General features: G+C 33.7%; 1 protein-coding gene across 2 annotated transcripts in view; it reads right to left on the minus strand.

Annotated features, from left to right (window-relative positions):
* The window catches only part of LOC118200824 (thimet oligopeptidase-like), a 107967-nt gene that overhangs the window by 78876 nt on the left and 11076 nt on the right, over positions 1-18015 (minus strand). For both annotated transcript variants that reach the window (XM_035372797.2, XM_035372798.2), the window contains exons 3-4: positions 10450-10562; positions 5086-5258 (exon numbers count right to left, since the gene is read on the minus strand). In XM_035372797.2, the coding sequence (XP_035228688.1) occupies positions 5086-5258; positions 10450-10562 (286 nt within the window). The remainder of the gene's footprint in view (positions 1-5085; positions 5259-10449; positions 10563-18015) is intronic.

Here is an 18015-nt window from a genome sequence, read left to right on the forward strand (position 1 = left end):
GTTTTTATCTAGTTGTTTAGAGTACTGTACATAATAATTTTATTACTGCATTTTTATTTATTTTGTGGCCACCTATTGCATTTGTAAATGTTTAATTCATATGTTTAGTAGTAGAATTTTTTATTTAGAATTGTTTGACATTTGAATTGTAAATCTAGCTCAGTTACATTCGGAGTAAGGCAGAACACTTCCTTCCTGGCTTCAGTGATAATTTTTGCAGCCAAGTTAGCAACATTTATTGATATTTTTTTTCCCCAACTTGGTGATAAGCTTTAAGGTTCTAGAAAATACAGTGTAGGGCTCCTAATTCCTTTTGTCTACATTGAACATCGAGAAACCTAGTGAACTATGCAGCGACTTATCGCTGAATTGTGAACAGCTAGGACATAGACCCGAGAAGGTTTAAAATACCCTTTCATTCACTCAAATAAGAATGACTGTCAGCCCCTTCTCAGGCTTACAAGAAGCTCCTTACTACTCAGCTTTAACTCAGAATAAGAAATAAGAAATTAAACTATAATTAACTAAACAAGACTTAGCTGAAGCTAGACACAATTATTTAACATAGTTGGCCTTTAAATTAAACTAGCCGGCGAATACCAAAAGTCACGTATAATATGGCCGAGCATAACAGCTTCAAGAGTGACTTAGCGAGTAGGCAAACATGTGCTTCTAAGGACTCCTAGCACTCTCTATGGAAGTTAGTTGAACCTTCCTTAAGTAGTTCTTCTAACTCATTTGCATTCAATGCAATTCTAAAACCTTATTCTGGTAAGGGAGTTCTCTAAGTGGAAACAAGAATTGATAGGAAAGGGTTTCAAAATAAAATAACTATTATAGAATTTAAATATCTTGTACAACAGTTTTGAAGTCCCAGCAGCAGTTTTCTTCAAAGCTTTCAGAAGTGTTTAACCTCTTCCTCGGATAACCTTTCAACATGACTCCACTGGAATCATTCAGTTGGTCAGTTCACAGAAGCACAACTGATTTGTAACTGAGTTTGTTGCTCTCCGATTACTGCTTTGCTTGTGAATCTGAAGTGAAAGCATTCTAGTTCAGGAGGAGTAGTGCTGTAATAACTCTTTAACTCTGTCTTTCCCCAATTGCTACGCCAATGGACAAGCTGCTGTATGTGCTCTTCTGCTAATATTATTTGTGTTGTAAATAAACATTTGTATAAAATGCAAACATTCATCTCATAGCTGCATCTAAGATCTCCACATGGTGACCGCCGGAACTATATGCCAGACTACCTTCATTTCTCATTCTGTGGAATTTTGTTTTAGACTCGTTTCATTTTGTGTTAAGCCTACCATCGCATCACTGTCAACAGAGACAACAGCAGTAAAAATTGCAGTCTTCGTTAATGCTGATCCTGCTTTGTGGTTTTTCATGTGCGAAGCTACTTTCAATTTGGCTTCTCCTAAGCCTACCACTTAACTGAAAACAAAATATAATTATTGTGTTTCTCATCTCTACCTGATGCAGCATCCATAGTACATGATATCATCCTAAATCCTGACAAGACAGATCCTTATACCCAGTTGAAGGAGCACATCATTTCCAGATGAGGAGGAACCAAAACTCAAATTTGATACTTATTAGCTGGAGAACAGTTAGGCAACCATAAGCCTAGCAAATTACTTTGTGTGATGCAGTGCCACGCCACACCGAGTTGCATACTATTGTCAATTTCCTTATGTTAGAGTTATTTTCACAACAAATACCTGCAAATCTTCAAGTTATTCTGGCACCCATTTCTGCAAAAAGCCACTGAGGTGGTTGATTGAATTTTAGAAGTTACTCCATCCAAGAAAAGCAGAGCTTCGAATTCTTCCAATGTTAATATTAATAGTAATACATAATCTCGACTTCTAGAGGAGCTAAAAGAATTCTGCAAAGAAGTAAATTCCTTAAGAAGGTCAAGAAGTCATTCTCGTAATTCTCCTCTACAATCGAGGTGCCCATCATCGAGGCTTCACCCGCAGCTGCTTCGGGCATTTGCTCGTACCATCACCAGTTCAAATTGAAAGCAAAAATGTGTACACTACCATGTTCATTCCAGAGAAATGCCAGCAGGCAGGTATAGTGGAGACGTATATCCTGTTATCAACGTCAAATTGCATATTTATAAGAGACCAAAAATCAAAAGTGAATTTTCTTATTAACACAGGTTTTGATGCAAGTTTAATTCCCGCTAATAAATATGAAAAGAGACAGACTCTGATCCAAACTTTTAATGCCGCCAATGGTACACTCATTCAGGTTTATGGTGAAAAAAATTTCATTAGTTTAAGAAAAAATATTGTTTTTCCTTTTTATATTTGTAATGTTTCTACTGCTTAGTTGATGCTGATTTCTTGCATTATTTTAATTTAAAACCTGATATTTGAAATCCTTACACAATTGATAAAATTGAATTGCCATGGTATTTTAAATATTGCTGATATTATTTTTCTGCCAAAACTGTATATGGTGATAATGATTTGCTTAAAGTCTTAAATGAATTTCCTAATATTATGAAACCCCCATGTGCAAATGAAGATATAAAACATAATAAGCTCATAAATGCAACAAGCTCTCAACTGGTATATAAAACTTTCTTATGGTTACCATCGAATATTATTCCTATAGATTATCTCAAATACCCTATTACTACTAGTTTTAAGTTAACTGCAAAATGATGAAAAAACTTAATCCTACCGTTTTTACTGATCATGTCAATATTGTCACGGATTTTGTATTTAATTAGCTATTTTTGAAGAATTGTAATTAAAATTGTTTTATTTCCCCGTTCAACGCAGCACGTGATGAGTAAGAGAAAGCTACATCGAAAAAGTAAAAATACAGGAGTACGGGCATTTAATAAATAGATATCTCGTAATTTATATTTAAATTGAATAAATGCAATTGTGTGTTACCTGTAACTGTAATTCTACTCCTTTGCTTTCCAGAAATCTCGAGAAAATACCAGAATGTTTCGTGCAAGATTAACCCTCTCGCTGCACATCTGGCGATTTCCACGTAGGCAACGTAGAAGTAGCAAAATTTGCGCAACCCGTGATTTCTGCGGAGATGAATTTTTGCCATCTATTTAACTGTGCAACCCGCTCTTTCAAAGTTCAAGGTTTCCTTTCAGCTTTTCTGTGATGTTTAATTGTTTATTTAGATGTGGGCTAACAGATGGCGTTAGTTGTCCACATTTCTGCTAATTGTACAAGAATACGTAATGTAACATTTTGCGCATGCTTTTCAGAGTTCAAAGATGTCTGGCAGGAAGCATTTTGTGAGTGATATAACTTATATTCCTTACGATATTTCCGACACTGATAGTAGTTCTGACTCTGATTTCAAGTATATTGGTGATAGTTATAGCAAAACAAGAACTTCTCGGATTCCTCTGCAGATAGTGATGAATCTGAAAATTCAGTTTCTATTGAAAACGTTCAACAGTGATGTAAAATTGATATGCAAAAATATTACATTATGCAAATATTGTCATAAATATATATGTTTTACCTTTGTATTTTATAAAATAAATCATAATTTAACCAATATTACTTTTCAAAATTTTCCTTTTATATCATTATTCTTCAATTTCAGTATTCTGACATCCTTTTTCTATGATCAAATTCCATATTGAAAAAAAAAACTCTTTAAAAAATTTTTGTATATTTTAACTCTAAAATATATGTAGATTTGAAATATGTAATAAAAAGAATAAGCAATTTTTGAACCTATTTTGATAAAAAAATGTATGCAGCGAGAGGATTAAAAAGCTTATAAAAGCCGGAGAAAAGCATCTCAGTTCAGCTGTTTAGATAACTTTTGTTGTTTACTGTAGCGAATTCGAACAGATTAGCTTTCTCTGCCCAAATTGTGTTTTATTTAATGTTTTAGTAGTTTAAAAAATAACTACTGTGTGATACTGTACGAATATGTATGAGGAAATATTTCAGCATTTCATTTTATTTTTTGTGATAAGAATAAATTTTATTAACTTTTCATCAGACTTGTGCATTCAATCTATTACGAACGCGTACACATGCAGCAATATCAAAGCATATGTCAATCCATCATTAGAAACATGCTCACACATATTCTTACGAACCAACAAAACTTGTTCTCCACGCAAATCCCCATATTCTGGACTACACCCAGTCATGAAGCGAACACACAAAACATTTGTAACAGATTTAAATGGGACACCAACTACCATAACAATAGATATACTAGAACCTGCCTTTTACATTTTGGAAAATTTGGATTTGGCTAAATTATTTTCAAACACTAAACAATCAACTGAATTTGAAAACAAGAACAGAAAGTAGACAAACCAATGTCTGTTACTCCTTTTGCAGATAGCAACACAACTGAATCAGGCAGACATGTCCATTTTCCAAAAAGATCTTATTTTGATTGTCATTCCTTTAAAAGTACAGTACAAAGTCCGTAATACGGACTCGTCGGGACTTCGGTGATTCTGGATTATACATCATCAATTTAAATCTGGTAAGATGGCATGCAGAAATAATACAATTAAAAATATAAAACCTTAATTTATGAAATAAAGAGCAATTATGATCTAAAGAGTATCAAAATTTACCAAAAAAAAGCTTAATATTTATTTGTTTACTTTAGTAAACATTTCTATCAATGTAAGTTATTTAAATTGCTTTGTTGTTTGTGCTAATACTTTCTCTTTAATTCTATAAACAGACATAATTTCTTGTTCAGTACAAAGTTTCACTGTTCAAGTCCTGTAATTGCTGTGTCGAGAATACTGACTAACTTGTCAATCGAAATATTTTCGTTTTCAATAACATTCTCTGTTATATTCTTCACTATCGGAAGCCCGCATAGGTAAACGCTTTACTGGCTTTACGCACATGCATAAGTTTGTGGCTTAGAGGTCTGGATTATAGATCATTCCGGATAATGGACATCCGAATTAGAGACTTTATACTGTACTTCATAAATCTTTGCAATATGCAAAAGCATTTTGTATATGGACATTCAGCCATTATAAAATTAATTATAATCCTAATTAAAAAAAAGCAGAAATGAACACTGAAAATAACTTACATTTTGGTTTAAACTCAGTATAAAGTCAAGCGGCAAACCATCTAGTTCTTCTTCAGTAAATTCTAAGATGGTGGCTTCTTCGCTAAGGTTTTTGTTGAATTGAATGCATAAATCATTCATTCTACCCTTTATAGTTTTAATTTCTTTTTGAATTTCACCAGACAGATGTAAACCTAAACAAAAATATATGTATGTATAAGTTTAAAATCTAAAATGGTTAAAAATATATTTTATCTAAAAAACTGGACTGTTTTATGGAATAAAAACATTCTGTTTTTCCCTAGTTATTTAATTTTTAATAAAGTACATGTGGATCTTGAAGGAAACCATAATAAAGAACCTGTAATGATAACCTTGATGGCATCTAACAAGGAAATCTCAATTTTTCCATGTATATTTTATGTATGCTTCTTATCTTCTTTGTGTTAGCTTCTGTTTGATTGTGGAAATGAAGTATTCACAACAGTGAGAAAACGTCTTGTAAAATCATTTAAATGGCTTGCTGCTTTGTAAAAGGAAGTAGACCAGGTACACATATCAATTCCAGCAGCCATGTTCTTAACCTTCATTGAACTGTCACTATGAACATTAAATTACTGGTCCTCAGGAAAACAGCTTTCAACAGCATGCAGTATAACTGATTGGGTTGAAGAGGCATCCATTTCTTTATTAATTTTTAAGACATACATATTTTGAGGAGTTAAAGAATGGGTTTTCTTAAAAGCCCATACAACAGTAATCCAGCATTCAACTAACTGAACAGCTTAAGTAACTGGAATACTTTTATTTTATTTATTTTAATTTTAGAAAAAAATTTTTATTTTATTTTAATTTTAGAAAACAATTTTGTCTCCTAAAAATTTAGTAAATGAGATATTTGTAATGCCATTATACAGCTTGTAATACTATTAATGCATACACATTGTTGCCAAACACTGTGATTTAGAACCAATAATAGTAGGCAGAAAACCAAAACACAATAAGTTTGTTTTGGTTTAATGTCAAATTCGATTAATTCTCAATAAGCTGGCATAATTTTTGTAACGAAAGATAAAATTTCTATTTTTTCCTCACATTTGAAAAAAATGATTAATATTTGCGGCTCCATGGAGTATTTTCAAAGTTACAGGATTGAAGCATCAAAAAAGCCACCATATGCGACATTGAAAACAGATAATCAATGGCAATGTAACTGAAAAATTATCTGATTATAAATAATCTTTATTAAATAATTAAATAAAAAATTATTTCTTCATTTAAACTTCTGGAATTATTGGTGATATCTCCACCAACTTTTATGTTTGACAGGATTTTACAATCGGATAAGAAGTTCTACTTTCATGTTTAAAACCTGCAAAATAATAGACTTTTACAACTGAAATGCACATTGTTTTCGAAATCTTATATAATTTTAAATGAAGCTTTTTTATATTTAAGTTGATAACAAATAAGATGGCTGTTTTTATAATTTTAGAATGAAATTTTTCAGCATTGATTTGAATTTTCTAACATGAATTAAATTTTTTATATGCTAAACTATCTAGAATTTTCATGTACCTCGTATTCTCCAATTTATGAACATTCTGGAAAGTTGAGTTTTTACTATACTTAGCATTTTTCTTTCTTTTGCCATATTTCCCTGATGCAAACTTTGCTTCACTTGAAATGTCAAAAGCTGTTTTTTAATATGATTTTTCTCCTTCCAACCAGTAGTGAGCAGCCATTTTGGAGTAGGAATCTATAAGATTTTGAAGTTCTTTTCCTTCTAAATTTGTCCTTCCTTTCTGAAGAAAATGCTCCAGTTTCATTCTGTTTCCTTGGAATTCTAGAAACACTTGATTTTTCCAATGCCAGTCGCAGAAGCAGTATTTGTTACAGTAATGGATGCATGATTGTTAAATGTGATAATCTTCGCTTTCCTTTTAGACATTACAGAGGATGTTCACACATTTTTGTAATAATTTTGATTTTCTCAATGAATTTAAATATTAATTTTAAAATACAAACGTGACTGTCATCAAATTGGAATAAGGTTTAATTATGGTCTGCAGCATTAAAAATATTCTTTTCTTTAAAATGTCACTGAAAAATAAACAATGGATCAAAGACTATACTTTTGAGCAGTCTGAAGAGAAATACTCTTATTCAATTATTTAAAAAAAAAAAAAAAAAAAGATGTTAAAGGCATGGGTTTAATATTTATGCATTAAAATAAGTAGCATAAGTAATATGAAAGAAATAAACATAAAAGTTTATATCTGACTGAGAAAAAGGCAAAAAATGCATACCCAACAAAGGTATGCACAGCTCTTAAGTCACATCTCATGTTTTAAAGGAAAATTCAGCCCCCCCCCCTTTCTAAAGAGCTATTGCAAAATCTTTAAATATCTCTGTAGGAACTGTGAACAAAATTATAAAATCTGACTTAAAGCTAATCAAAACAAAACAAAAAATCACATTCATCGCCTAATGCCGAAACATGTTTCTCAGCGAAAGACTATGTGCAGATTGCTGTATGAAATTATTTAGCAGGTTAAAAATGGAAATATATAGTTACAATTGATGAGACTTGGATATATTTATCTGATTGCAGTATAACAAGATCGATTTACTACCAAAAAAGAGGAGAAAGGGACTTAAATGTTAGTTCAGAGAAAACAAGGAAAGTTTTTCGAAAAGTTTTATTGTTATTACTGGATTCTCTTATAACAGAAAACTTAAAATAAGGAAAGTAGAAAAAATGTCAAAATTAATTTGAATAACTATCAGAAATATATTTCAAAACCTATTTTTAAAGAAGAAATCCCATCTCTTTACTCAAATAATCTTCACTGTGTTCAGTTCCATATGGATAAGGCTCCAAGCCATACTTCTAAATCTACTGCTCTATTTTTTTGAAAAAATGAGAAATGAAACTGGAATTGAAGCTATTTTCTTTAAATACATCCCAAGTCCTTTGATGTGTCTCCTATGGATTACTGTGCATCTGAACTTTTAAAAAAGTTCCTTATAAGCGGCATCCCAAAACATTGGAGGGACTCTGGAAGATTGTGAAGGAGAAGTGAAAAAAAGAATAAACTTAGACGTTTTAAGAAAAGGACTTTTATCTTGAAAATCAAGATGTAATATAATAGTTCAACAAAAAGGATATCAGATTGAACATATTAATAGAAAATAAAATTCTAAAGTTTGCTTATATATAAAGTTTTGCAAAATTGTTACAAAAATGTGCAGCACCCTCTGTGAATCTATTTTTAGTACACTAAAATGAATGAATGCAAAATGTACGTAAAATATATGCAAAAGTAATTCCCTCTTCTCAAAGAAAGAAGCTTACAAAATGGTGCAATAATCCCAATTTACTGCCTAAGCCAGTTTTAAATATTCAAAAGCAGACATCCAGATGACATTATGGTAGATAAAATTGCTTTGAGAGAGTGGCTGGTGCCAGCTGGCAAGTCACTTTGTCCAATTAATTTGCACACTATAGTACACTGGTTATCATAAATAAAGGAAAAAACACAAAAATAGCGTTAACTCCCTCAAAAATAAGCCAAACCGTGTAAAATTTGAATATGTTGCCAAGTAAGAGTAGCTGAGTAAAACTGCGATATGCAAATTAGTGGCACTGCTTTTGGAATACGTCATCTGCGAGGAGCATAAAAGTCCATGTTTGAGAGCAAGCCCACATATTTCACTGTGACAGTGACATCAGAAACCTGAGATAGCCAATTCTTAACAATGACCTCCAGGCATCATTTGCCTGCAGAACTGTGATGGAGAGCTATTGGGAGTCTACAGGCAGGACAAAGTCAAACAGAAGTGGACAGATGGCTAAATGTGAGTCCTTCTGTGGTTCATAAACTTTGGACAAATTCAAACCACAGATTCGGCATCTAGGAGGTTCAGCCAAGGATGGCCAACTGCTACGATGAGTGCCGATGACCGATATTTGACATTATGTTCACGCAGGAATAACCGCTACTCTGACTGTTCTTAGATCCTCCCTTGCTGCAGCCACCAGAAGATTCATGTCAGCGTCAAGTGTGCGTAGAAGGCTTCACGAAGATGGTCTGTATGCAAGGAGACCAGCCATTTGTGTGCCGCTCACGTCATGCCATAGGAGGGACCATTTTCAGTGGGCACGACAACATGTCTACTGGACGCCTGATCAATGGAGGGTGGTTCTCTTTACGGATAGAGTCCAGGTTTAGTCTAGAAAGCGATAGTAGGCATTATTTGATATGGAGAGAACCCTGAACCCGTTATCATCTGTCAAACATCTGTTAAAGAGATGCATACGGAAGAGGCATTGTCTGTGTTTGGGGTGGCATCTCTTTGGGTGGACGCACAGACCTCCATGTCTTTCCAACGGAAACCGTGAATACTCTGGTTTATAGAGATGACATCCTTGGTGCTTATGTGCGCCCATGTGCCGGGGATATAGGTGATGCTTTCCAGTTACAGGACGATAATGCAAGACCGCACAAGGCTCGCATCATAGATGATTATCTTCAACAGGAAACAATTATGCACATGGAGTGGCCAGCTCGATCCCCGGACTTGAATCCTATCAAGCACGTTTGGATGCTTTAGAGAGATGTCTAGCTGCTCTCAATCTGCCCCCTCAGACCCTTGCCGCGCTTGCAACTGCTTTGCAAGAGCAATGGCTCTCGCTTCCTACGGAACTGATAGACCACATAATTGAAAGCATCACGCATCGCTGTATGTGCTGTATTCCTTCTAGAGGCGACCATATTCCATATTGAATGTACTTTCCTATAGCAAACTGACACCTTGGAATTCTTCATTTTATACATGTGCTAATTTCTATACTACCATAATTGTCTGGTAATTTCTTTTTATGTTATTTGATACCTTACTATGTGTTGTATATTGTGGGTAAGTTTCATTAAATTCTACATGTAACTTTTTCAGTAATTGTGATTTTTGTTATTTTTCCTTAATTTATGATAACCAGTGTATATGTCAATACCCTATTATCTTGTCTTAATGTTAAAATTGATGGACACAACAAAATCATGGAAATTGATGGAAGCTTATTCAGGAAAATAAATGTTAGCTATAGTGAGTATCTGGTGGATTCTATCACAGAATTACAAAATGTTTCCTAATTACAGTTCTTAATCATTTCACTTTGTGAGTGAAATGTGTGAGAAAAGAAACCAAAAAAAAAAAAAAAAAAAGGCAAAAAATGAATGTCAGAGCTTAACAAAAAAGTACCAAACATAAACATGTTTTTATGTTTGTTTCATAGGTTTATAAGGTAGAGTTTTTAGTTCATAATGAATGGCAATAATTATGAATAATTAAAAAAATGATAGAGTAAAAAGAAATACAAACCATTTCTTTTGCCCAATTTGATTAATCTTTCAAGGAACCGCTTTGCCTCTGGTTTCATAAGTTCCTGTTTCTTCTCCACAATGAGCAGCTTGTTGAAGACATCTTGTCGCATACTACACAGATATAAAAATTAATTTGAAATGAAGAAAGAATACCATATTTGATGCATTTAAGACGCACTTTTTTTCCTAAATTTGGTCTCAAAAAAGTTACCTGTGTTTTATACATGAAGGACACAGGTTAACTTTCAATACTGAATGCCATTTTTAGCCCAGATAAAGGTCTAGACACACACAAGTTTTTCTACATCTGCCATAATTATTTTGCGCATGCGTGAAATATCTGTCGCCAAAAAGCACCAAAGCTCGAAGCTGATGTCGAAGTTCGAACTTGGTTCGACAGTCACATTACGCCTATGGAGCCTTTCCTTCTTTACATAGATTTTCTTTGACTCAGCTGACACACGTGTCGGTATCGGTGCTACTCTGTATAAACGTGTCAGTACCGGTGCTTAAAACTATTTGTTTAAAAAAAATACCCTGGAAAATATGACTACAAGAAACAAGAGATTAAACTATACAATTCAGTATAAACTAAGAGTGTTAAACTACGCCATAGTGCATGGAAACAGAGCAGCAGCAAGGCATTTCGGGCTACCACCTACCAAAAAAATGATACATACTTGGCGACTGTAGGAAGATCAACTGAAGACTGCTAAAAAACAAAAACATAACCTTCGATGCCGAGTTCCATCTTGGCCTGAACTTGAAAATGCCATAAAAATGTGGGTGATAAATAAGTGGAAATCTAGGATTAATTTTCAACGAAAATGATAATCAATGAGGCCAAAGGATTTGCAGAAAAACATGGGAATCAGAATTTTTCAGGGTCTGAGGGCTGGTGCTACAGGTTTATGAAAAGGCAAGGCTTATCAATGCGCACAAAAACAACTATTGCACAGAAAATGCCAGCTGATTATGAAGAAAAAATACTAGCATTTCATAGGTTTGTTATAAATGCACGCAAGAAAACTTCTTTTGAGCTCGGTCAAACAGGAAATATGGATGAAATTCCACTCACATTTGATGTATCATCCAACAAGACTGTTGAGTATTAAAGGGTCTAAATCAATAATCATAAAAACCACAGGTCATGAAAAAACCCGATATACAATAGTTCTAACATGTTGTGCTGATGGCACAAAACTACCGCTGTTTTTCATATTCAAAAGAAAAACTCATCCGAAAGAAAACTTCTAATGGGTGTAATTGTTCATGTTGAAAGGCTGGATGGACGAAGCTGGAATGAAACTGTGGTTGCAGAATGTATGTGCGAGGCGACCTGGTGGACTCTTAAGAAAAACCCTCTCTTTTGGTTTTGAATCAGTTTAGCACCCATAGAACTGAAACCATAAAGAATAAAGCGAGAGAATTAAAAACCCACATAGCTATTATTCCTGGAGGACTGACTAGCGAATTACAGCCTTTAGATGTATCGGTGAATAAGCCATTTAAGGAAAAAGTGCGAGAACGATGGAACAAGTGGATAGGAGAGCCACATCACGCCCTCACACCCTCAGGTAGAATGAAGCGGCCTTCTATTTCACAAGTGTGCAAGTGAGTAAAAAGATCTTGGGAGGATGTAAAGGCTGAAGTAATTGTTAAGTCTTTTAAGAAGTGCGGAATCAGTAATGCTCTTGACATATCATGTTCAAAATAGCTTGCCGTTTGTTAATTTTCCTTAATAAAAACATGTTTGGTAATTGCATTCAATGATTGTTTATTTGGCTTTTACGAAACATGAGAACTAAAAGAAACCACATTTTAAGTTATTGTGGTACAGTGCTCTCGCACGGACTATTTAAACTTTTTTTCCTTGTGTGTGGCTTTCTAAATACGGGTGCGTCTTATATGCCGTCAAATACGGTATATAAAAAAAAAAAAGAGATGCAATTTTTATATGTAAAATTTACTTTTAAGATAGTTAAAAGTACAATAGAAGTCCAGAAATCCACAAGGCTTGGAACCAGAGGTTGTGCGGATCTTAAGATTTTGCGGATTTTAGGACAGAAAAGATAAATCATAATATTCAGACTCATATGAAATTGCGACATGATTGTGTGCAAAGTAGTAAATAAGCATATTAGATACATTTAATTAAATTATTATATACATTTTTGCAATAATTTATTATATGCATTAAATTATTATTATTACATATATAAATTGATTATATTATTCATTGTATTATATGTACACAGCATCAAGGTTTGCCGATTTCGTTTGATGCAATGATTTCCGGTTTCGGATTCCGGTGTTAGAATCACTGTTGCTGTAAAATTTCAACAGCTTTTCTTTATTTTTTCGTATATCATACACAATCATGTCGCAATTCCATATGATTCTGCTATAAACCGAGGAGTGGAACCCGCCTCCATCTTTTGCAGAATTTGCACTTTTTGTATTACCGTCAATGCAACGTTATTATGTTTTTCAACGTTGCAAGCAGTAAAATTATGAGTGCATTTCTTATCTGTCATTGTATTAGAAAGGGATGAAATTTAATATACTCTTAATTTATCCACAAAATATCTGGATTAAAAAAAGGCAGCACTAAATAATCTCATGAAATAACAAAGCTCAGAAAATACAACAACGTGAATCATGAACTTGAAAGAAGAGTTGAGTGAATCGTCTGCTTTTTTACCTCGATGCAGATTAGAGGGGGGAAAACTTTTATGATGATGTCAATAATTTGGTATTTCCGTTATGACTCATTATTATTCGGTAATTATGACGTCATTATTCAGTAAGTATTTTTTCTTCGATATTTCGTACTCAATGCTGCGGTTTCCAGAATCTATAAACTGAATAACTGAATGTTTATATTTTGAGAGGCAACGCGGATTTCAGGAGTTGACGGATTTCAGGTCGGCGGATTTTCAGTATTTGACTGTATTTTCTAGAATGCACAAAATATGTTCCACGGGCAATAATTTACGCAATTACCAGCAGTTAAGCGGTCTTTGCGAATATGAGCCAACCTCCCCTACAAAATCCTTCTCATAAGCATCCTTAGGCAAAATATTTTTTTATTATTATATTATATATTTGAAACAGAACAAGTACTGGAAAATATCATAGTTACTGTAGCACGGTTGTTTCTTCGGTAGGTCTCAATGTTTTCCATGTGGCATTCTTAACAGTTTTGAAAAAAATTCATTAATATCTATACTTAACGAGGCTCACCAGCAACCAAGTGATGAAGTTGCTAAATGCCAGTAGTGCAAACCAGGTTTAAATCCTGGTGTATGAGCTGGCTGCATGACCATTTTTGTGGATTTTCATATGTGTAAAATAAATATCAGCCAATTTGCCTTGAAAAAAATCCTTCATGAAAACATTCCTTCCCTTAGGCAGATAGACCTCATATGCTTTCTTACTGCATTCATTCTGACTTGTATTTTATGTTTGAAGATCACATTGCGTCTGATAAAAATATTTAACATGCAAAAAACTTTCTAGAAGATAATTTTATTGCAAATTTGCTTACTTCTCAACAAACAATGTTCTCCTTCTAATGAACAGATCAACAAAAAAATATCATCAAAGAGAGCATTAAATTGCTACTAGAGTGCTGTGAAATTCCTTCTAAAAAGAAAAAAAAAATTATGCGGTTATTTTATATTAATTAATAACTTTTGAAAATGGCTAAATCAGCACTTAGGATATCTAAAACCACTTAACATGAAAAATTTTATAATAAAACAAAGCTCCTGCAAAAGTTGCCACCAAAATTGTGCCAATCTTTTCCACAGAATTCTGAGCTGAATTTTTATCTGCAATTTTAACGATAAAACATTTGCCAGTGTCTCTGTGCAATCCACCAAACAGCCACTGCTGCAGAAATATTCGACTTGCTCTTTTTGCACTTTGTAAAAAGTGTAAATTTCATTGACTTCTATTTTGTCAGGCCCTCAAGTTTTACTAGAATCTCTGTTTAGAGTGTTACGAGTAAAACTTTTTCACAGGTTATTGTTAAAATGTATTATTGTACGTTCATGAATACCATGCACGGATAAGACGCACACCCAAATTTTTTTCAATACACCAAAAAATAAAAAAATGCCCACGAATATGGCTCACATATTTTTATCACACCCACTGAAAGCTTAATCTACAGAAAAAAATCTTTCTTCCGGATTACGAACATAAAGAAACAAAGAAATGTGATACCGATTGATGGTTATCAGGAAAGAAATCTGAGCTACCACCTGCAGCTTTCGCAGCTCCCGCCTAAGTACATAGCAACACATGCCCAATAACATTTTAATGGAAGGAAATAAATCGTTAGCAGAACTCAATTCTATGGCAGAATGAAAAAACTGCTAATGTAAGTATGTTATATAAAATTTTATTCGTTAAACAATAGCTTCAGTCAGAAACAAATATGGATTTAAAAGTCTCGACTGATGCTTTAAAATCTACCGGCAATCTAACAAAGACAGAAAACTTATCACACCATGGCACTTCTCACTTTTTTAGTGTGGAAACACAATGTAGATTGTAAATCTTCGTCTTCTTGCGCTGCTGTCATCACTGATGCTTTTTAAACTGCCGATATTCTTTTCTTCCTCAGCATCCCACTCTGCTTAATTCTCACTTCCATTCATGCTGTTTGACATTCGGCACTTTTTGAAGCTCTTAACAACAAGTTCTTGTGAAGTTTCATCCAAGGCAGCTTTGATCCATCCACAGATTCGAATTATATTGGACTTCTTGATGCAACCAGTCGGTGTCAGTGCATGATTTTCAGCAGCCATACATTCCATGTACATTTTTTCCAGTGCTGCTGCCAATATTATGACCAAAACCCCAAGTTTGGCAAAAACCATTTAGGCAATAACAGTTTAATTAAAAGTACCAGTATATCCTCTATAAATCCCTGGCCCAAACTTATTATTTTTGAGGGTAATATCACATAATGTTATATTTTCTGGGGACAGCTTAGCTTTTAAAATAAATAATTTATGCCAAACGACTTGCATTTACCTGGCCAATATTGTTTCGTTTTGTGTAAGCAGTGCACCTCAATTTTTTTTATTACAATTATCAAAAACACATCGCATGATAGTGAAAATACAGTATTTTTTGGTTGGCCATGAGCATCTCTTCTTTTACCCATTCAACAGAAGTTAATTTTCTCCACCAGCAGCAAATGAACTGGAACAACCCTGGAGCTCTTATATATATATATATATATATATATATATATATATATAATGCAGGTAAAAAATACACAAATAGCAGTTAATTTGGTACTTTTCTGTTTTGCCGACGCAGGCAATAAAGTCGCCATTAATAGTACAACTGATGCCAAACGGAATATCATCGCTGATAACCTTTTATGCCTCATTTTCAAAACAAGTCACAGCTATTTCTTATCAGGTTGATTGTTTCTTTCAATACTGGCATACAATTACATAGAAGTTTTACCAGATAGTTCAATTTTATTCCTTAAGGCCATTCGCGGTAATCAAGTCAATTAGGATGCAATCACACTGCTCACTCGAAGGCGAAAATATAAAAAAAGCAAAGTCAAGGGTTAAATTTATCAATTCTAATAAGAATGCACTAGCGAAGTAAAGCACTGCTGTTTTACGTAATTTCTGAGTAAGCTATTCGTACAAATTGAAATAATTCTTTCATTTAAACTTGTATTCCAAATTAAGATTTAACTTGAAATTAATGTAGATAATTACTGAGAGAATTACCGTCTTTTTCTGAAAATACTTACTTTCTTTTTTGGTCCAAAATACGCGCTAGGGCTTATTTTCGGGGGAGGGCAAAAATAAAAATATATTTATATATTATTATTTAATATTTATTTTACACAGAATACAGAAATTTAAATTTATTCAATTACAGTCATGTCATCTTCTTCTGGAACATCGTCATAAATAAAATTCTGAATTATATTCTGATTTTCTTCTAAATCCATTTCCTGTTGAATCATTGGTCTGAATCTCTCATGTCTTGCGATATAGCTATCGTTAAATGAATACTTCTTGTATAAGTAGCCTGTTTTTTATCTGTGTTTTTTATCATTTCCTTGGTCCACCAGTTGACACAGGTAATTGTACTCTGCACGCCATTTACAAACCATACGGAGATCCAGCATCTTCTCTTTACAGAATGCTACAAGATTTACACCCCTGGAGTCTTCACGATTCCCTTTTTGTACTTGACAGAATAGCTCTTTTGTTTTGTACTCATTTTAACTGGGGTTAAAATTATTCACTTTATTTTTAAATAAAATTACGTATGAGGAAATAATCAGACTTACAAGACTGAAATGAATGAACGTTGTATACCTGCACTGTCACTCAATGTAGACTGCTGCCTTATGTTGTATTTTTAACCAGTTCGCCATTAGAAAAATCGCAAACATTTCGTGATATGTTTCGCATCCAAAGATAAACTTTTTGTGTCTAAAACTGGGCTCAGAGTATTTCTTTCCCACTTTCACCACCTGTAAAAGCCTATTTAGAAGTTCTGTTCAAATCAGATTCAACAGCGTACCTGTCACACTGAAGGATTGTGAATAACGACCCCTAAGGGGCAACATAAGACACAAAAACTGGTGTGGTCCTTAGAGCAGATATTTTTCCCTTTGCACCCAACCCCAAATCTATTGCAATCTATTACAATGTAAATATAATTTTTAATTGTCAAGAAAAAGCTTTATATAAAGTAAAAATAAGGGCATTAGCTAGTATTTGAAATGTCCTTGAATTTTATTTTATTATTTTCTTGATGGCCTGTAACAAAAGAAAAGAATTGAATCATTAAGAATCCCTTTGTTCGTTAATAGAAAGGGAGAAAGCTGTTGTGGATCTCGTAAGATATGTTGAGGGGGTAGCTATTCGAAGAAAGTGTCCCCATCCTTTACTTTCCTGAAACAGCCCCACTGTGATCCTAATGCGACACCGCTGAGAAGATAAGTAACTCATCAATCACCCCTTTTGATTTTTGATTCATTCTGTGGGGGTTGGAAAAAGGTCGCTGCGTCGTATGTGTCTCGGGGGTTACGGTTCAGCCCAAATTTCACCCCGACGAGTGTCTGCCGACGCTAACGGATGACGATGCCTTTCCTGTGAACGTATCTCTCTCAGGGCAAACAGTGAACTGGTTAAGAAAAACTCCAAGAATTAATTTGAAATGAACTGTAGAGGTAAACAATTAATTTCTCGGAATATTTTGTTTCAAACATTTCTCTGAAATATGAGTATTAGGAAAGCTAAACATATTATTACTTAATAAATCAACAGCATATTTTAACGAATTCTTTTTGTCACATTATTTTAACTAGGGATTATTTTCGAGGGATGTCTTATTTTACAAAAAGTTCCGAAAATCACAATAGGGCTTATTTTCGGAGGATGTCTTATTTTACAAAAAGTTCCAAAAATTACGATAGGGCTTATTTTCGGAGGATGTCTTATTTTCAGAAAAAGACTGTAGATTTTTGTAGCGTAGTTTACGTGAGATGAGATCACTTGGGGTC

Source organism: Stegodyphus dumicola, chromosome 9, assembly GCF_044657685.1.
Source record: "Stegodyphus dumicola isolate Sdum_Otavi_A_Nest chromosome 9, ASM4465768v1".
In the NCBI taxonomy this organism is placed as follows: Eukaryota; Metazoa; Arthropoda; class Arachnida; order Araneae; family Eresidae; genus Stegodyphus; species Stegodyphus dumicola.